This window comes from Mauremys mutica, chromosome 9 (genome assembly GCF_020497125.1).
Source record: "Mauremys mutica isolate MM-2020 ecotype Southern chromosome 9, ASM2049712v1, whole genome shotgun sequence".
NCBI lineage: Eukaryota > Metazoa > Chordata > Testudines > Geoemydidae > Mauremys > Mauremys mutica.
The window spans coordinates 100,080,050-100,101,354 of NC_059080.1; the positions used below are offsets into that span (position 1 = coordinate 100,080,050).

Here is a 21,305-nt window from a genome sequence, read left to right on the forward strand (position 1 = left end):
TATGGGCTCATGCAGTCAGGGGACGTGTGAAAAACCAGGCCCCTTTATACAAACTAGTGGTCCCAGCTTTAATTATGGAAACATCAGTACCAGTCACAGCTACAGCACCGCTCATTCAGAGGCCCCAACAGTCTTCACAAAGATGGGTATTAGTATTCCAGTTACACTATGGGGAAAGCAAACCCACAGAGGGGCTAAGTGAGTTGTCTACGGTCACAATGGTGGAACAGAGAACCCAGGCATCCTACTCCTAGAGAGGTCTATTTTCCACTGGAAGCTGCTGCCACTTTTCTGACTGCAGAGCAAGCATGGCACAGACTGCACGTCCCCTCTGCTTTGGCAGAACCGAATCAGCTGCCAGGCTGGAATTAAAGAAAGAAAAAGGTGCCTAGCACTACCAGAGCTGTAGAATACAGTCTGAAGTAAGAATCTGGTAAAGGAAAGCGGCATTAACCAGCGCTATACAGGGCACGTTTGGTCAGTAGCTCAGGGCTAGTTTCGCACGGAGAAGGGGAATTGGTGGGAAATCTGTTAAGAAAGGCTATGACTTCAGGAGTTCTCTGGGCAGGTTTTTACATCATCTTTCCAATAAGGGACGGCAGATCAAGGGAGATTAAAAGGCTTAAATTAAGAAAAAAGAAAATATCGGGCACAGTTTGACAAGGGTTGGGTAAAATGACTTTGCATTTATTTGGCTAAACATAAAAACCAAAAACCAACTCCGAACAAGCCAGTAACGCGCGTGTGCGCACACACACACACACACAGAGAAACCAATACAGTTAACATTGATTGAGAGGAGACATCCCGAGGCACCCTAGTGAGAGGAGCAATGCACCACCCCGGTGTGTGTCAAGTACGATAGCACCCCGTCCTGCTAAGACAACAAAACTCACGTGACTCCCATCTCAGTGCCCTAGAGCGTCACCCAACTTGGGATAGCATTGATGAAAAGCCCCACTTTCCCCCTAGCAATCTGAGCCACCGCACCCTTTAGCTCAATTCGTATCCCAGCATAAAACCTTATTCCGCAGCGTTTTCGTAACAAGGTAAGTGACGTTTCAGTGAACGGAAAAACTAAAAGAAAATCTGGAATTTAAAACCAATTTCCCAAAACACATTGTTCCATTTATTTGAGTTGGAAAAATCTAAGCATTGATCTCGTCCCAAGAAGAAACAAAACAAAACAACTGCTTCGGTCAAGCTTTACGCAAGTGGCAGCATTTTAGATGAGTTACAAAACTGTCCAGTTTTACACAGTTGGTTACACTTTTGTGACAGACAACATATTGCTGAGAACATTCTCCTTCCTTCTCTCTCTCTCTCTCTCTCTATGGTTTTCTAGGAGTCAAACAGCAGCAAGGTGAACACGTGCTCCATGGGCCTGACACAAACGAAGAGTTGAAAAGACAGGTTCTGTCCACTTGCTGGACAAGCTACACCCCATTCTGTATAGGAAAGGAAGGCAGGGGATCTGAACACCGTTAAAAGTCACAAGAAACAACCCCTACTGGGGGGTCTGCATACAGGCTTCCTGGACAAGGTCCCCACCCCAGCATGTTCCATACATATTGTTACAAAAAGAGGACGGAAAGAATATGTTAGAAGCATTAACTGCACTAGCACATGCTTCGAGTTACAGATGGACCCTAATCACACCTTCTACAGTGGGCCAGGGTTTAAATGATTTTGTTAAGAAGTTTTATGGGGTTAAACTCTTTAACAGCCATGTTCCTCTTTCCCTCCAGGAGCCTGAATGACTTTCTTCTGAAGCTCCCACTCACGTGCTGTTGAACGTCACTATCACAGCTTCTTAGAGTCCAACCAATCGCACCAGAAGTGCTGCTCACGCCCAGCCTTTGCCTGCTCCTATCTGCTGCTTCACCTTTTAGCGTCACTCCTCCGCCATCCTTCCTGTCCCACGTGCAAAGGCATTTGCAATGGCTTGCCTTCAAAGCCAGCCGCCATATGCATGAGGTCAGAGATCGCTCGAAGCCGCATCTCATATGGTTTTGCAGAAATTGACCCATATGGATCTAGTGGTACCAAGTTCCATTTAATGCGGCAAATTCTCCACGGAGATTGATCTTGTAGTGGGGGAGAAACACAAACTTCTCCCATTCCTCTATGCTGCCACTTCCTCCGTAGGGATTGATTCTAACCAGCCCCATCCGACACTTATTCGCAGCTGTTCCAATGTGTAGGTGAGGCTCAGTAGAGATGCACGGAATGAAACAGTCAAGTGATTATGATGAGGTAACACCCAGGGAAACCCAGCCTGTCCCTCACCAATCATCAGAGGGAACTTTGCAATGCTGAGGGTACATTACACTGTGCAGATGAAGGATTTCTGGCACTCAGCTATGCACGGCAACAGACGTGAAGTGTGCCAGACAGTGGGCTCCATGCGATGATGCCGTCTCTCTAAAAGCCATGATAAACACACTGATTTGGGATTGGAGCTTCCATTTTAATTTGCAAAGTGCAAGGAGGAAGCAGGGATTGCTAGGTACAAGAAACAGTTTTGATATTCCTAGTTACAGGCCAACAACATGCCGTGGCTGCAGAAGTGACCCCACCCCATGCAGAGAGACCATGCAGTAGCTTCCCTGTGCAGGATTTAGGAGTGATTGGACACCATAAATACTGTTATTATCCAAAGCTACAGAATACCATTCACACCCTGTGTCTAACATGACTGTCGGTGCTCTGTGCTGCCCTGCCTACAGTTTGCGATCAGGTCAGGAAATAGACTTAAGTATCTGCCAAAGGAGGGTGTGTCTACAGGGACTGACAGTGAGCGGGAGTGTTACAGATGTCTGTCACCACTTAGATGCCGAGAAATTAAGAATCGTTTGCATCTCACCATTGTGGTGCCACCTCAGAACAACGCAAGTGCTCCCCCTACAGCTGCTAAAACCTTCCCAGAGCCATGGCCATCCCTGCTGGGAGGAATCACTCACATTGGGAAACTAAAGCTTTCCTTCCCCTTTGCCAGCTCTGGCCTCATGGGAAATATAGGAGTGGGGGAAGAATCAGTTTGACCAAGCCTGGTGGAGGTCGAGAGTCTATGCCCAGCCCCAAAGGTGGCGTTTCACAGAACAGTTGACAGAACTCTGAGGAAGTAGCAGCCCCTTTTACGTACAGGGTGGTCACGTTTGATAGCTGTGTGTCACTGCATAGGATGGCTCTGGCATCTGCCTTTTAGTCTGCACAGAATCATTGTTGCCCTGGATTGTATGTCGTGGGTTTTAACACCCGCAGACTTTGCCCATGCGATTCTTAATCTGACCTTGCTGTCTGTTTGCAACATTCAAGGTAGCGCTTTCTAAACAGGAGATGGCAAGGCGAGCTCGAGCGCCAAAGCAACGTTGGGAGTTTCACAGCTGTAGATACGGCAGCTCCACCCCCTGGATGCTGGCTTCCACGAGAGAGTGCGTTCCAACAAGACCCACAACCTGCCTGCCCAAAGGACTTCCCTTGGGCACGGGCTGTGCAGGGACTCAATGTTTGACGCTGTGCTACAGATCTTACCGAGGGGCGCTTAAAGCGCAATATAAACATTTATTACATAGTTAATAGCAAAGTGTCATTGGACCACAATTTCAAACGAACGGGGTTATCGGTTAAAATTAAAAACAGTGGCAGTTTCCTTTTATGCGATTTCTGCGCCCTCAACAAACAGCTAACGGACAGAGGTACCTGCAATTAATGCACAAATGATTTGACACCTATGTGAGAACATCACTCTTCGCTAGGGTAACATACCGCAGCATCTATCCACCTGCACATCAAAACGGACAGAGAATTGGCCACGAACATTCTGCCCAGCTCTCTTAGCAGGGTCTTCACCTCCCCGATAGGAGAGAGGTCTCAGCTCTCCATCCCTTAGCACAATAATGTAAACCAATACGGACCCGTGCAAAGCAGAGCACCCAGCGTGGACGTTTGGACAGACAGTAATGTGTGGCACACCAGAGACTGGGGGGCGGTGTGAAGGCAGGAAGAGGACCTTTCTGAAGGAGCAGGCATATTTGTTATTGCCTAGCTGAGCGTACGTGCACACAAACACACAACCCACGTCTGGAAAGAAGAGGTGATACTCTTCCCTCAAACAGCAGCTGCTGGGCAAAATGAGGTTCTTCGTCTGAGATTTAGCGATGCTCCTAGATGCCCGTGTGGCAGATAGAACACTCTAAGACAGAATCAGGTATAGAGTTGTATCTGCTGTGCAGGTTTACCAGACTTTACAGAACAGCGCATGATCCATTCTACGCTGGTGCGGCTTCTCAGATGGCGGATTTCCCACACAGGAGACACGAGGCATCTTTCCACTATGAAACACTGGGAACCTCAGCTAAAAGAAGCAAGATCAAGACACACAGAGCTGGGCAGGTTCTTATTATTTCCAGTACAGTACGGGCGTCTCTTTAGAATTAAAAAACAGCTCCTCTACCGACCGCTTCCTGCACTGTCTCGAGTTCGCACCATCTGAGGAACTGGCACGTCCATCATTCAAGAGGTTCAGCAGCAATGGAGAATCCTGCCTTGGGGCAATGAAGGCTGCAGTGGGTCAAAGCAGCAGACAGACAAAAGGGTCTGATTAACTGTTCTCCCCACGCCCACCTGTCTGGCTGAGGTTTCAGGGCAAGGGCTTCAGTGCCACTCTCTTTAAAAATTTAAAAAAAAAAAAAAAATAAAACCCTCTTTTCTCTTGGAAACCATTGGAACGTAAACAATAAAAAGGGGCTGGGGATAGGGAGAACGTTAGCGTGTGCTTCCCAGACAGTAGCCCTTGCGCAGAGCGGATGGTGCCTCTTGGAGGGTCGTCAGCAGCCACGTTACCATTGCTCTCGCGTTTAAAGTTCCCCGTGGGTTAGGAGCTGGAATTCGGCAATCAGTGATTCAGTGACTAGTCCTCCTCGTCCTCGCTGATGTCATAGGCGACGGCGGATTGGCTCCTGGAGAGGTTGGCCGGCGAGGAAGGAGGGGTCTTGGTGGAGAAGGGCCAGCGGAAGGAGGGAGAGGGGGAGCGCTCATGCGTCGGGCTGCTGCTAGGGCTCTGCTTTGGGCTGATAGCCTGCAACATCCGGCCTTTGCCCTCCTTCAGCATGTGTTTCTAACGAGGGGAGGGAAACAGGAGGGAGATTAACCATGTGGCGGGTGGCATGTTTGAAGGCGATGGGAATGGGTGATAGTTATATGAACCCTATGGGAAAAACTCCACTTGCATGGGCACAAACGTAGCTGTAGTTGGACAGGCTCAGTGTCACATCAGTTCGAGCACCTACAGCCCACAGCCGTAGGGGGCTGGGTAACAGAACAGGGAGCAATTTCACCACTAGGCGCTAAGTTCAAATCAATGGCTGAAAGTTACCACCCTCCCATGGCTACTTGGTGACGTGCGTAAAACAAGTTGGAGGTGTCAGTCCCACTCTCGGGGAAATCGGTGTTCTGAACACAAACCCACCACTGCAGCTGGCACTAAGTGGCATCCAGGTTGGTCATCTCTCACACAGGCCAAGGATAAGTGATCCTTGAAGACTGAGCTACCTCTGCCTCTAGCAGGGCCCTCCCTTAGCACAGGGCTGATGGAGATGGTCTGGGAAGGAAGCTGGCACTGCACCCAGTGCTGTGGTTAGCTAGAGGACTTCCCTTTGCAGGGCTATCGCAACAGCAGCTCCCCAAAGCGTTAAAGTTTACCAGGACGCTTTCTGAAATCCCCCTCCCACCCCGTTTTTATTCCCCCATCTCCAGGGTGAGCTTGTTACCAGTGCTCCTTCCGGTCCAAACATCTCCAGGAAGTTGCCGATGAATTCCCGGGATTTCTCCTCCCATTTTTGAATGAGGTCAATGCTCTTTTCCTCTACTTTCTGGACAAACTCCTTCGATTTCTCCTCCACGTCCTTTACCCTCTTTTTCACCTTGTCCACACGTTCCTGCAGGTGATATTTCTTCTCCTGCAGAAGCAAACGACGCAGGGGGAAGGATTAGGGCATTGAGCGCTTAGATTTTCACCTGTCCCACAGGTAATTACTCTTACTTTTTAGGATTTAAAGAGGTGAAGATAATTTGCTGGTAATAGTATAAGTGAACAGCACTGGCCGTATTGCTGAGCAGCCAGAGGCTCCTGGACACACACTAGTAGCTACGGCTGGGAATGGATGATGTTTCAATCAAAAATACAAAACGACACCCTGCAACCTGCGTCTGCAGCGTTCACAGCCCAGTACGCAACCAGGAGCTGTTCTGATGCAGTTACGTGGCTGGCTGGCGGAAACAGACAATTTCACAGAAAGATTTTGATTGCCACTTTGTTGGGCGTTGAGTCTTCTGTGCAGAATTTCAAGGGGGAAAATGAGCTGACAAGATCCTATGAGCAAATACTGGCACAGTGTGTGTGACTGGTTAGCCCTGCAGATTTATATTGCAGCCACTCCCCGAGGCCTGGGTCAGGATCAGGCTCCCACTGTGCTGGGTGCTGCACACGCACGCAGTAAGAGAGAGTCCCTGCCCGGGGGGATTTACAGTCTAACGCATTGAGACTCACGTTTATGAAGCTGACGTTCAGCTCCTTGGCAGTGTATCCCCTCTGCAGGTTCCGTCGGGCATAGACATCATAGTCTCGTACAATCCGGGTGATGATATCTGATGTGGAGATCCCTTCCGTCCTCTGAGTTGGTGCAAACATGCCTGAGAGCAGGGGAATAGAACCCAGGACAGGTGTAGGTCAGATGGAAGTGTGGAGCTGCTACTGACTCTCAGTACACAGGCTGGGGTATTTCACAGGCTCTTAAAGATCATACCCTACTTTTATTTATATATATTAAAAAATACATACATAGATAGTTACAAAATATAGCACAAGCCAATTGGGAAAAATATATATTTCCCAATTGGCCTTGTTCTATATTTTGACCCTTGAAAACTGTCCAGTTCTGGTGTCCACAATTCACGAAGAATGGTCAAAAACTGGAGAGGGTTCAGAAAAGAGGCACGAGAAGGTTTGAAGGATTGGAAAGTAAACCTCATACTGAGGGGCTGAAGGAGCTCAAGCTATGTAACTTATCAAAGCAAGTTCAGGGGCGATTTGATCAGTCCAAGTACCTACATGGGGAACAGAAATCTGACTGTAAATGGCTCTTCAGTCTAGCAGACAAGATCCAATGGCTGAAGCTGAAGCGAGAGAGAGACTAGAACTAAAGTGAATTTTTTTTTTTTAACAGTGAGAGGAATTAACCACTGGAACAATTCACCAAGGAGTGTGGGGGATTTTCCATCCCTGGCAATTTTAAAATCAAGATGGGATGTTTTTCTAAAAGATCTGCTCTTGTTCAACCACAGCGACTGCACTTGAAGTAGGAATTAATTCAGGGGAGTCCTCTGGCCTGTGTTCTGGAGGAATCCAGGCTAGATGATCACAGTGGTCCCATCTGGGCTCATCTACGCAAACAGCTCAGCAATACCACCAGGCCTGAAACCTGCACTCAGAGGCACCTGCCGAGTGAGCCAGTCACGCCACCCGTAGACGTCAGAGTCAGCCAGCTACAGTGGCTGGACCAAGGCTGCAGAGTGCAAGTCAAGGGTACGTTTCCATGGGTTTCTTTTTCCTTGTGCAGGTTGACTCCTCGCTTGCCCAAAGGTACCGATTCCATAAAGGACGTAGGGAGACTAAGCCATGTCTCCAATACATATCACTTAATGCACTCAAAAAAAAATATGACCTTCAGCCTTGGAGAACCTAACATCTAATAAAAGGTCAGGTTGCTGGCAGCAAAAACTTTATTTTCCTTCCCATGAAAATGACCCACCAAAGCGTATTGTGCAGCCAGCTGACTGGACGGGAATCTGGGTTTGTCACTGACCGAGTGACCCCTGAGTGCTAAGTAGCTTGCTGGAAGGTGGGCTCAGATTCTCCACCTACATTGGATCTCTGCAGTTATTTAGTATAAAACCGAGGGGGGAAGCTGATCAAAAGCTGGACTCTAAATGAAGAGGCGCCTTGTTACTGGGCTACGAGGCCGAGTTAGAGACTAAAGGGTAACAATCACCTGGAAGGGAGAATGTTTCTAAGAAAGGTACTTGGCTGGCTGGTTTGTACTCGGTTCTCTTTGATATTGCCAGAGATGCGTTTTAGTCAGGGAGTCTCCGGCACTGAATTTAGGATACTGTGCTTAGGATACCAGCCCATCCTCATGGAATGGGCCGAGACGTGGCAAAGGGAGAAAGACTGAGAGGATGCTGCCTTTGTCTGAATACAAACAGCACCGGTAGCCATGTTTGTGGCTGGAGGTTTGTCACAGTAGGACAAGAGTCAAGGATAGCGTGATTTTCTCATTGGTCCATGACTCTTCTCTTTTCTCGCTACTGTGGCGGCTCCTTTTCCTGTGCCCTGAAGTGGGCATCGCAGCCTGGCACACCAGGCTGCAGCGCTGCTCCAGTTGGGCCCATCCAACCCTCTGTCCCAACAGGGTGTTGGCCCCAGTCCCGCAGGACAGGAACTGCAGGGTGAGCGTGGGGTGGGCTCTCTCTCCAAGCGGGTCCTCCTCTCCTCACCCAGCCAGGATTAAGCTATCGGTGTTGCTCTGGGTTGTTGGTGCTCCCGGGGCAGGGCACGAAGAGGGGCATTTCTTTTTTAAAATAATAAAAAAAAAAACACAAACAAGGCGCAGTCACCCAGGCTTCTTACTAAATTCACCGTGACTGCTCTGTGCTTTGAGACAAAAATGCCAAGACAAATTTGCAGTCCTACCCATGACCCCGAGCACGAAAATATTGCAGTACGAGAGGTTTACATTAATTTAAGCCCAACGGATGTGAAAACTGTACCCTGCATTTTGCTTTTTTAGACCGGTGCCATTTTTAACCAAGAGACAAGGCGCACTTGCTATTTCTAGAATGGAGACTGGGGGATACAACTGTGGGTCACTTATTTTGCTAGCTATTAGACAACAAGCCTGCGGTCATTGTTACCTAAAGGATGCATCAGGAAAGAGCAGATCCATCATACCAGGACTAATGAACTAAGAGTGATCATGGTATTAGAGGTGCTGGATTAGACCTTTGAGACCCAGGGCTTCTGTTCACTCCATGTGTCACAGGAAGAGCCCTGCCAATGTGGTGCAAGCCTAGCCTGGAAGAATCAAACTTTTTGGCACTCCGATCCCGCGGCAAAGGGAGCAGTAAAAGAACCTGGACAGAAGTGAGATCCGTCTCCCTAGACACTCAATCCTTGCCAAGCTGGACAGTAACCATAACAACGTTTTTGCCATCACCTCTGCCTCAAGACCCACCAGCTAGTGCTAGATGGTAAAGGTTACAGGTCACCACCACGACTTATGCCTCACCTGCTTCTTTTATGTGTTTATAAACATCGTCACTCCCAGCAGAAGAATATGGGATGTCATCATGGGCAACAAAATCAATCTGGGAGTTGAAGAAAAGAGTTAGAATAAATCTTTCCTTGAATCCACAGAAGGTACCTTTTTATCCAATGACCAAGTTATGGTTAATTACTTACTGCTTAGCACCTGTGTACAGGTATGGGGCTAGCAAAGCAATGAGGAATGTCAATGGGCTTTACTTTTGAAACAAGGTTGACCCTCCACAGCTGAGCCCTCCTGAGTAGCCCTAGACAAGCCTGTAAGTGCATGCCAAGGAGAAGACAACTGGAGTAAGAAGCAAACGGCAGTTTCAAGCTTCAAACAGTGTCATAAACAGAGTGAACTGTTGGCCCGTGAGCAGCAGCCTGGTGCCAGCAGAGGCAATATCTGATGTCCAGAGGAAGGCGAGAAAGCTCCTTAGTGCATCTGGCCGTAAATTCCTTCCTGACCCCTGCAGCAAATAAGCAAGTGTCCTGAAGCAGGAGATTTGATTCACCTTCTCTCAATCTACACAACCAATAAGTGTTACTACCGGCTACTACAGCCCCTTTTTAAAGCCAACCATGGTATTTGCCTCTCTAACCTCCTGCTAGTGGAATTTCACCCACGGGCCTGTTACTTGTTTTGCATTTACCTGCCACTAACTTTGAGTGACGCCTTGTTCTCATACTAGGGAACAGAAAAAAGGAGGCCTCACTATGACTGACCCGCCATGGATCTGGCCTCCTCAGATTCTGACAGTACCGGCCATTACAGGCTAGTTCTGCTCAGGCCCCTAACCTCCTTAGAAACAAACGTGGCCCGTTACACCAACTCATTGCACACACTAGGACGTGTAACACAAGAGGGCTGCTCTACCACAGGCCGTGCTGGTACGAATGACCAGAGGGAAATACAGCAGTTACTCGGAATCCTGTACTGCAGGTGTGTGGCAGGAGCATGGTAGTTACAAGCGCACACGCAGCACAATCGCCTGATTGTCTGAAAGCCCCTGGCAGCTCTACTGCGGTGTCTTACCTGGTGCTCTGCCAGGAACTCCGGGGTGAGGGTCCACGGTGCGTTTCTCACCACTTCATCCACGTAGCGGCAGTGCTGCACCGCGTCATAACGCTCGCTTTCGTTCATCACCGTGAAGCCTTTGAGATTATGGGTCAGCTCATCGCTGCAGACTGCAGACACGGGCACAGAGCAAAGGTGAGTTCTGTTAGTCTCCTGAATAGCTACCCTGACCCCCTCCACTACCTGACTCCACCGTCTGCCCCGTGCAGCACGGGAGAACTCTGTGCCAAGACCCTGGCAGATCTTCCAAGCTAAGCGGGCTCAGCAGTTACAGCTCAAGTGCCACAAGAGGTGTTGGCGATTCAGGAACAGAACCCAGCGTTCAACTCCCAGTCTCCAGCTCTAATCAGTAAGGCGAGGGTTCGCAAACTTAGAATCACAGAATCTCAGGGTTGGGAGGGACCTCAGGAGGGATCTCGTCCCACCCCCTGCTTTGCGACTCTCCTCTGAGAACAAAAATTATTACATGACCCCAGGAGGGTGGATCAAAGCCTGCGCCTGCCCAAGCCCCGTTGCTCCAGGCGGGGGAGCCAAAGCTGAAGCCCAAGGGCCTCGGCCACAGGTGGGGGGCCTGTAACCTGAGCCCCACCGCCCAGGGCGGAAGCCCTGGGGCTTTGGCCCTGGGGCCCAGCAAGTCTAACGCCAGCCCTGGCGACCCCATTAAAATGGCGTCCGACCCACAGCTTGAGAACTGCTGCAGTAAAGCACAGGTGTGAAAGGCTTGGAGGTGGAGGGGGGAAGAGAGAGCTTTACGGAGGCGAGGAAGCCTCTCAAATCAAGTCCACTGATTTCCACACATGGTGAAGAACACAGCATTATTATGCGAAACTGGTCAGTGGACTGGCTGATAACTCTTCACCCCAGACCCTCAAGGGCTCTGGAACTCATGCTGCTTGGAGAAAGAAATGATGAATACAGAAAAGTCAACTTTCCTTCAAAAGCTACCAGTGTTCTTCCTCTTTGGGCATCAGCACTGGGAGCACAGGGCAGCTCTATGGACCACCACTAGGTGGGGCACAGAAGTGCCTCATTTACACAGGGGATGACTCGGGTCCAGAACCCTGACATCTAGCAAAAACATCAGAACCAAACAGGTTTCCAAATTTACAAACGAAGCCAAAACCCATCTGACCAAATCAGACTAGAACAGAATGGGTTCATAGCAAATCATCCAATTAGTCCAATTACCAGGCTGATTAAACCACGTGAAATAAAATCAACATTTTTTTATTAACTCTATGTAATAATTTGGGAACAGGCCAATCTCAACTGATATATTGCTGCTCCAGCCGAACAGCTGATATAGGGAGGATGAAATCACTCCCAGCACACAGAGGGACAGTTCCTTATTCTTCAACTGCTCCTGTTCTCCAAACGGATGCTCAGAACGTCCCTTTATATTCTGGCAGCATTTCTTGACACTCAAATTTAGATCAAAGGTTAGACAAACTCGGTCAGAATAGAAAGTAGTTCTCACCTTTAAAAAAAATAATAAAAAAATCAATTCTGGAGTTCCATTTTTATAGCCAGGCTCATTTGTACTGTAGCCAATTCAATACTGAAGAGGACGAGATTACGACGTGGCTGCCCTTTGAGCTGCCAGGCACAGCGTAAGACGCTGAGGGAACTACGGGTTACAATCCTACCTTTGGCAAGGTAAACTATTCCTGTAAGGCTGCCAAGTCAGAGACGTCTCCTTACCTCCCACAATGAGATACGTGTTCGGGAAGAGGTTCTTTGCCTGCATCAAGGCCCGGGCATGTCCAGAGTGAAACAAGTCAAATATCCCATCAGCGTAAACCCTGACTGGTCGATCCACTGAGCACAAAAACAAACAGACGTTATTCACGGAGAGCCATTCCTGGGGAAAGCATTCGCTGGCTGCGCCTTACTGGGTGGGTTTGAAGACCTAGTGAGCCGTGGGATCCTTGTGGGAGGGATTTGGTTGTACGTGTTGTTATAGAAACAATCGTCAGAATGTGGCGCTGTAGCCAGAAAAGGTTTGAGAAGGGAAATTGCTGGTTTGTTTCCATTAGGAGTCAGCGCATGGGGGTGCCCAGACTAAGGGTGGAATGACACTCACAGACAGACTTAAAACCGAAAGCGCCCTGCGTGGTGCGCTCATGGGGCTACGTGCAGCTGCCCTGGGAGAAGGTGCACACAGCAAAAAGGGAAACCAGGGGAAAATGCAAACATGGGACAGCCTAATTTTGGAAATTAACTGATCTTTGATTATCAGCAGGTAAGTATGCCCAGTGGTCTGGGATGGAATGTTAGATGGGGTGGGATCTGAGTTACTACAGAGAATTCTTTCCTGGGTGCTGGCGGGTGAGTCTTGCCCACATGCTCAGGGTTTAGCTGATCACCATATTTAGGATTGGGAAGGAATTTTCCTCCGGGGCAGATTGGCAGAGGCCCTGGAGGTTTTTCGCCTTCCTCTGCAGCATGGGGCATGGGTCACTTGCTGGAGGATTCTCTGCACCTTGAGGTCTTCAAACCCCGATTTGAGGACTTCAGTAACTCAGACATAGGTTAGGGGTTTGTTACAGGAGTGGGTGGGTGAGATTCTGTGGCCTGCTTTGTGCAGGAGGTCAGACTAGATGATCATAATGGTCCCTTCTGACCTTAAAGTCTATGAATCCAACACTGCGATCCTACAGGAATCAAAATGCAACATGTCAATGTTCTGTCCAGCAACCAACTAGCATGGGTTTGTGTTACGTTTGCCTAGCAGGCTCCTGGAGGAAAACCTGACATCTGCCCAATTCCCCCCACACTCCATGGTGAACCTCACTACTATAGCTACTGTCCTCCGATTCTGAAAGAAGGGCCAATGAGAATTCCTGCTCAGTATGACTCCTAAATCGACCAGGCAGCGCTATTATTGAGCCAACCTTTAGTTCCTGCTTCCAAGAAATGCCAAGCTGCACTGAAAATCATCTTGAAGCAGCACAAGCCAGTCCTGCTAGGTCTTGGGGCCGTCAGATAATTTCATGGAGAAGCTAGTGCTGAATAAAGCTCTCCCTGGACGGGGCCAGATGTTTCAGCCCCATTCAGATTGATGGTTACTCCATCTCTTAGTAAAGAGCAGCTCGTTTATTTTGATACTTGAGCTCACACATGCTTAACTTCTGCCCACTGTTTCACATTCAGCCTAAAGGATATTCGGGAGCCCATCTACTACTAAAACCACAACAGACTTCTTAACTTCCACTTTGCCGGGCCAACACAGGACTCTCGCTCCCAGCTGTGGGACACTTCAGCCATCTCGGAAGTCAGACACATGACTCTCTGGGCCAATCTAAGCCAGACAGACAAGTCTGAGCCAGAGGGAGGGCACTTGGCCGATAGGAAGTGAGACTGCTTCATGCATAGAGGGCAGCATTCAAGCAGGTCTGAAGCTGAGGATGGGAGAAGCAGATAAAGGGAGCAGCAGGCAGAGGGGACTAGGGGGCCAGTGTGGGGGAAGAACACAGATGTACAGTAGTTGGGGACACTTATAGGGCGTTGAAGGTGACACAGAGGCAGTCAATTAAGGCAATAATATGAGTTTTGCTGGGAAGGGACAGATGTTAGATGATGTAGACAAGCTGTATAGCGAATGCTAAAAGACAGTAAGAATTTATTACTTGCAGAGCCAATCTGATTGATCCTGAATGTGTTACATGGTTCCATAGGGAAACCGAGGAATCAGAGATTCAAGACCGCTAATCCCCATCTGTGGGCCAGCACAGGCCTGGGCCCTTGCGTATGTATGCGAGAATGAGCATCTTGAACTTTCTCAAAACATGGATCACAGACAACACATTGGAAATCTGTGCACTAGTGTTTAGGCCAGTCTAGATTTGACTGTGCAAAGCCATGGGGCTTCCAGAAATTCCCTTGGGAGACTGTTCAATAGGCCCTGACAGGTCACGAGATGAGTAAATCTCCTTTAATGACTTTACTGCTATTTACAGAAAGAAGTGCAGTGTTCATTACAGCTACGAAGCTGGCACCATGAAGGGCTGGGTACGATCATGTACTTTGAACAGTCAGCATAGGAGCAGCAGCAGAGGAATGCGGCCTCTAGCAGGGGTTACTAGCACTGCCATTCTCTTGCTTCTGAACAAAACCTTGACCAGTGAGTAATGTACCATTCTACTCAGAGAAGTGACTGTAGAAATCGGCGCCCTCCTCTTCCCTGGGACAGATCTGCTGAGCATACTGAAATCGGCTATCGAACGAACGCTGTTGTATCCTCCAGCGTGCAGGCGGGGCACCTCACAACGCTGACACCGTTACGGGTATTTGTTTTGTTCACACATCTTATGCTTGGCACAAGACAAGTGATTTTTTTTTTTTAATGCCTTTTGGCTTCTTTACTCGTCTAGCTGTTTAAGTTCTCAGTTGCCGCGAAGAAGAGGGTTAGCACTGATACTGCTCTGCAGCAACTCCGGAGGGCGGCTACGAGCAATGTTAGTACTGAGGAGAATGTAAGCTCTTTGGTAGGATGTGTATGTACGGCTCCCAGAACAGAGGCCCCAGTCTCCAGCAGTCATGCAATACAAGTAATGATAGTCTTAGTCCCCAAGGTGGACACAACGCTCCTAAATAGCTAAGCAGGGCTCCTTCCAACCTGACACAAGGGAGGATGAAACTCTTTAATTGAGCCAGGAGAAGTCCTAGGACAGCGCACGTGCTTCGGTAACTGCCTTCTCATTTGGTTTTACAGTACTTACAGGGGGTGCCGCGGGTCGCCTCTTCCAACGTTAGTCTGACATACGGCTTACTGTAGTCCACCTCAATTTCATCCGAAAACGGAGCTGGCTCCCTCAAGCCCTAAATAATCAGAGAGAAAAATAGCTTGCAAACCCCCTAAGGTTCAGCATATTACACCGCACAAGCAGACAGGGATGGCAGGGGAATGATGCTAGCCCAGCGATTCAATGGCAGACACGCGGGAGCCATGTACAAAAGGTGCTAATGAGATTTACCCAGGGATGTTAAGTCCGAACACCGTCCTGGGGGGTAATTATCCCTAACTTACGGATGGAGAGAACTGAGGTGAGCTGAGGTTAAGTTACACACGGAATCAAGGGAAAGGCTCAGCAGAGCCCAGGGCACAGACTCCCAGCTGGTGTGAATGGACTTCAGTGAAGCTATGACAGTTCACACCAGCTGAGGATCTGCCCCATGACTCCTTTACTCCCAAGTCCTCAGATCTAATCAAACTGCCTCAGCTGGACCATACCTTGAAACAAATCTCCCCTTGCGTAGGCTCTAGTGTTGTAACGAACCAGTGGCTACAGGTATCAGAACACTGAAGCTATTACCACCTAAAGAGAAGCTGCGTACAGTTGGTCTGACTCTCCAGGGAAAGTGTTTATGAGCACCGATTTGTAAGCCCTAGAAGGTGGGAAACCAGTCACGTTCTGGGGGAAGCACAGAAATCTGATGGGACATTACAGGAACACCCCCCCCCCTTTGAAAGTACCTGCAAAAACACCACGTTGGTACAGTTCAGAGTGAGAATTAGGAGGCATAAAGTCCAATTATAGCTACTGTGGGGCTGATCTCTTCTGGACCAGAACAAAGCATCTTACCCTCCAATAAGCAGCCAGTTCAGTTTCAGCTGAATGATCGTGACTGTTAACAGACTAACTTTCTCTTTTAGCAGGAAAGTGTGGCACGGCAGAAGATTGCCCTTCCCCAAGGCAGATGATTAAGACTGAGGGTATGGCTACACTGGCGATTTGCAGCGCTGGAAAGCCTCCACCAGCGCTGCAATTAGTAAGTGGCCACACCTGCAAGGCACTTCCAGCGCTGCAACTCCCTGGCTGCAGCGCTGGCCGAACACCCCTCTCGGCATGGGGAATAAGGATTCCAGCGCTGGTGCTGCAGCGCTGGTCATCAAGTGTGGCCACACACCAGCGCTGTGATTGGCCTCCAGGGTATAAGGATGTATCCCAGAATGCCTGTTCAGCCACTCTGCTCATCAGGTCAGACTCTACTTCCCTGGCCTCAGGTGACCCGCCCTTTAAATGCCCCGGGAATTTTAAAAATCCCCTTCCTGTTTGCTCAGCCAGGTATGGAATGCAATCAGTGAATCTTTACAGGTGACCATGCCTCCACGTGGCAAACGAGCCCCAGCATGGAGCAATGGCGAGCTGATGGACCTCATCAGTGTTTGGGGGGAGGAATCTGTGCAGGCACAGCTGCGCTCTAGCCGTAAGAATTATGATACCTTTGCCCAGGTATCGAGAGCCATGATGGAAAGGGGCCATGAGCGTGACGCGGTGCAGTGCAGGGTAAAAGTAAAGGAGCTGCGGAGTGCCTATTGCAAAGCACGCGAGGGAAACCGCAGATCCGGCAGTGCCCCCACGACCTGCCGCTTTTACAAGGAGCTGGATGCGATTTATGGGGGTGACCCCTCTGTAAATCCAAGGACCACGATGGACAGTTCAGAGCCGGTAGAGGAGGGGGAGGGGGAGGGGGAGGCAGACAGTGAGGCTACTGTGGTGGGGGAAGCCAGCCCGGAGGAGGCATGCAGTCAGGAGCTCTTCTCAAGCCAGGAGGAAGCTAGCCAGTCGCAGCCCCTGGAACTTGGTGCAGAAGAATCACAGGAGCAGGTCCCAGGTAAGCAGCTTTTATTGCAATGCAAAGGTTTGGGGAGATTCGGGGGGATGGTATGGCTGCATGCCTGCATGCCTAGACATGGAATATCCCATTGATGTGGTCTATCACGTCGCAGTAATCTGCCTCTGTAATCTCTTCAAAAGTTTCTGCAAGAGCATAGGCAATTCGCGTGACCAAATTTAAAGGGAGAGCCATTGTGGTCCCTGTCCCATTCAGGCTAACGCGTCCGCGCCACTGTTCCAGAACGGGTGGGGGAACCATGCTTGCACAGAGGCACGCTGCATAAGGACCCGGGCGGAATCCGCATTGTTGTAGGAAACCCTCCCTTGCTTCTTTGGTAACCCGCAGAAGGGAGATATCTTCCAGTATTAAGTCCTGTGGGAAATGGAGGGAGTGTTTCAGTGCTGGTTTCCCCAACTGCATAGCGCGGCAGGCAGGAACCCCAGGAACCCCAGGGTTAACAAAGCCCCGAAACAGGCAGTCTAGCCATGAAGCAAGAAGCCCCCTGCTCGAGCAGACCGCGGAAGGAAAGCCCAGGGTTAATTCCTGAGGGAGATGGAGGTGCTGCGTTTAACAAAGCACCCCCCCTGCTCGAGCAGACCGCGTAAGGAAAGCCCAGGGTTAATTCCTGAGGGAGATGGAGGTGCTGCGTTTAACAAAGCACCCCCCCTGCTCGAGCAGACCGCGGAAGGAAAGCCCAGGGTTAATTCCTGAGGGAGATGGAGGTGCTGCGTTTAACAAAGCACCCCCCCTGCTCGAGCAGACCGCGGAAGGAAAGCCCAGGGTTAATTTCCATTACCATTTCTGGGAGGCTGTGAATTCTCGAGTAGTTGCTGAAATGTGTGAGGAATGCTTGTGAGACTTTAAAATAACTTCAGATTATACACAATGGAAGCTCTCTTAAAATGTATCATTTGCTGTTTTTTTACAGTGACCTTGAGTAGTCCTGGGCCAGTCTTATCAGTGACTGAAAGAAAGCTGCAAAACCTGAGGAGGAAACCGAACAAGAGCAAAGAAGAACTGGTGAAGGCAGTTATGAACCAGTGTGCAACAGAGAATAAAAATGCGCAGGAATGGAGAGAAAAGATGCATCACTGGAGGCAAACAGAAAGCAGGAGAAAGGCGTTGACGCTGAAGAAAACCACGAGGCAGCTTATAAACCTCATTGCGCGCCAAACAGACTGTATGCAGTCAATGGTAGCAATGCAGGCAGAGCACTACCGTGCCAAACCCCCACCCTCCCAAACCTCTTTCCCCTATGCCCCAATGTCAGCTCCAAGTCCCGTTCCCCAGCATCCAGGTTCTTACCTACACCATCACCAGCTGCCCCCGACACCTGTACGGTCACCTATGAGCCCAGAGAACTACGACCCTTACCCTCTGCACTCAACCCCCATCACCATGCAACAGTACAATCCTGAAGTGCACAGCACTCCTGGCAGTACATATGAGAAACTATGAATGTACAGTTCAACAACCAACCCCCCTGCCCGTGTACTTCATTTTTTTTAAATAAATGATTTCTTTGATTATGAATCAGTTTTTATTATTGCATAAACTGAAAGATAACAAACCCCAATGAAAACACAGGTAACAAACATCAAGGAAAACACAGGCACTGAAAAGCACTGTAACCAGTGCACGTCACTCCTGGTCAAGGCAAAAAAACATTACTGTTGGCTTTCAGCCTCAAATTTCTCCCTCAAGGCATCCCTAATCCTTGTTGCCCTGTGGTGGGCGTCTCTAGTAGCCCTGCTGTCTGGCTGTGCAAATTCAGCCTCCAGGACTTGCACCTCGTTGGTCCATGCCTGGCTGAATGCTTCACCCTTCCCTTCACAAATATTATGGAGGGTACAGCACGCGGATAGAACCGCGGGGATGCTGCTTTCCCCCAAGTCTAGCTTCCCATAGAGACATCTCCAGCGAGCTTTTAAACGGCCAAAAGCACACTCCACAGTCATTCGGCATCGGCTCAGCCTGTAGTTGAAACGGTCCTGGCTCCTGTTCAGCTTCCCTGTATATGGTTTCATGAGCCAAGGCATTAATGGGTAAGCGGGGTCCCCAAGGATCACAATGGGCATTTCAACGTCCCTTACTGTGATCTTTCGGTCTGGGAAAAATGTACCTTCCTGCATCTTCCTGAACAGGCCACTGTTCCGAAAGATGCGTGCATCATGCACTTTTCCAGGCCAGCCTGTGTAAATATCAATGAAACGCCCACGGTGATCCACAAGCGCCTGGAGAACCATAGAGAAATACCCCTTGCGATTAATGTACTCGTAGGCTAGGTGGGGTGGTGCCAGAATAGGAATATGCGTCCCATCTATTGCTCCTCCACAGTTAGGGAAACCCATTTCTGAAAAGCCATCCACAATGTCCTGCACGTTCCCCACAGTCACGGTTCTCCTCAGCAGGATGCGATTAATGGCCCTGCAAACTTGCATCAACACGATTCCAACGGTCGACTTTCCCACCCCAAACTGGTTCCCGACCGACCGGTAGCTGTCTGGAGTTGCCAGCTTCCACATTGCAATAGCCACCCGCTTTTCCACCGTCAGGGCAGCTCTCAATCTTGTGTCCTTGCGCCGCAGGGTGGGGGCGAGCTCAGCACACAGTCCCATGAAAGTGGCTTTTCTCATACGAAAGTTCTGCAGCCACTGCTCGTCATCCCAGACTTCCATGACAATGTGATCCCACCACTCACTGCTTGTCTCACGAGCCCAAAAGCGGCGTTCCACGGTGCTGAGCATTTCCGTTACCGCCACAAGCAATTTCATGTCACCCGCTTTAGGAAAATCCATATCATCATCGGAATCCTCACTGTCACTTTGGAGCTGAAGGAGTAGCTCAACTGCCAAACGTGATGTGCTGGCGACAGTCAGCAGCAAATTCCTCAGCAGCTCAGGCTCCATTTCACAGCGTGCTGAACTCACAATGGCAAGAAACGTGGACGGCGAAACTGAGATTGCTGGGAAGTGAAGCGATGCACCACGGGGCGTTGGAACAGGAAGCGGAATGACCCACACACTTCCTTCCCCTTCCCACAATACTGAGCGCCAAAACGGCGCCAAAACGGGATGAGGTGCTCTGTGGGATAGCTGCCCACAATGCACCTCTCAGTACAGCGCTGGAAATGCTGCCAATGTGGCCACACTGCAGCGCTGGTAGCTGTCAGTGTGGCCACACTGCAGCGCTGGCCCTGCACAGCTGGATGACCAGCGCTGCAAACTACCAGCGCTGCAAACCGTAAGTGTAGCCATACCCTCAATCTCGCTAATCATTACATTAATGTCCTGACTTAAGCCAAACTACAGCTGCAAGAGACTCCTCAGCAATTTCCTCCTGCACACTGCGGTGTGCCCTGGCAGACCTTCTGCTATGCTGCAGTGAGCTAATGCCCTTTGAAACCTCATTCCTAGCTCTAAATTTGTAGCCCGGGGCATGCACCTCCTCACTTCAGGGGTTCTTAATTAAACTCTTACATTTAACGAGGCCAAAATCCATTCTCCCATACAGCTTTCAGATTTCCTACTTAACACTCAATCAATCCCCCTTTGGTTTTTTTTAATACTTCCATGCTTGCCTCTGTTCTTACCGTGCCTTAGGTAACGGATCATACCAAACCTTCCTCTCTAGATAAAAAACAAACCAACCCCAGTCTTTCCACCATGTAACAGGGTCGGGGTACACACCCTGAAATACTGAATACAATACATGAGCAGAGCAGGGCTATAAGTCAACTGGGCTTTTTATTACTGTCTGCTGGGGAACTCTAGCACTGCAATCCTCTAAATGAGCAATCAGCTCTTCAGTTATAAGTCTGTGCCAAGAGAGTGTAAAGTATCTGGGTGACATTTTTGCCCTTGCAGGAACAGGGAGCCCTGCTATAAACTCCTAGGAATAAAACCTTTCATGAAAGAAAAGAAGTGAACTCATCACGAGTCTGCACCTCAAAGAGGCGGAGGAATTCTGAAGAGGGCTGGTTACATAGGCAGCATGAGGAAGAAGCAGAAGCACAGCTCGCTTTGGGCTATCGGTGGTCAGAAGCCCTTGCAGGGCTCTGAGCGTAGCAAGGGGGTGGGGGCGCACATGTCCCCTCCCCATCTTTAGAGGATATGTTACAAGGTCTGCTGTTTAAAGCACAGGCATTGAAGTCAAGGAGATCTGGGTTCTACGCCCAGCTCTGGCACAGCTGGTTTGGCAAGTCGCATCACCATTCTGTGCCTCAGTTTCCCCATCTGTAAA

General features: G+C 49.5%; 1 protein-coding gene across 4 annotated transcripts in view; it reads right to left on the reverse strand.

Annotated features, from left to right (window-relative positions):
* Positions 1–666: 666 nt before the first annotated feature.
* Positions 667–21,305, reverse strand: part of PCYT1A (phosphate cytidylyltransferase 1A, choline) — a 35,331-nt gene continuing 14,692 nt past the window's right edge. For 2 of the 4 annotated variants that reach the window (XM_045030113.1, XM_045030114.1), the window contains exons 3-9: positions 15,164–15,263; positions 12,144–12,260; positions 10,401–10,552; positions 9,348–9,426; positions 6,551–6,693; positions 5,772–5,960; positions 667–5,119 (exon numbers count right to left, since the gene is read on the reverse strand). In XM_045030113.1, the coding sequence (XP_044886048.1) occupies positions 4,913–5,119; positions 5,772–5,960; positions 6,551–6,693; positions 9,348–9,426; positions 10,401–10,552; positions 12,144–12,260; positions 15,164–15,263 (987 nt within the window). In that variant the 3' untranslated portion in view covers positions 667–4,912. The remainder of the gene's footprint in view (positions 5,120–5,771; positions 5,961–6,550; positions 6,694–9,347; positions 9,427–10,400; positions 10,553–12,143; positions 12,261–15,163; positions 15,264–21,305) is intronic. The other 2 variants (XM_045030112.1, XM_045030111.1) reach the window with 2 other exon arrangements.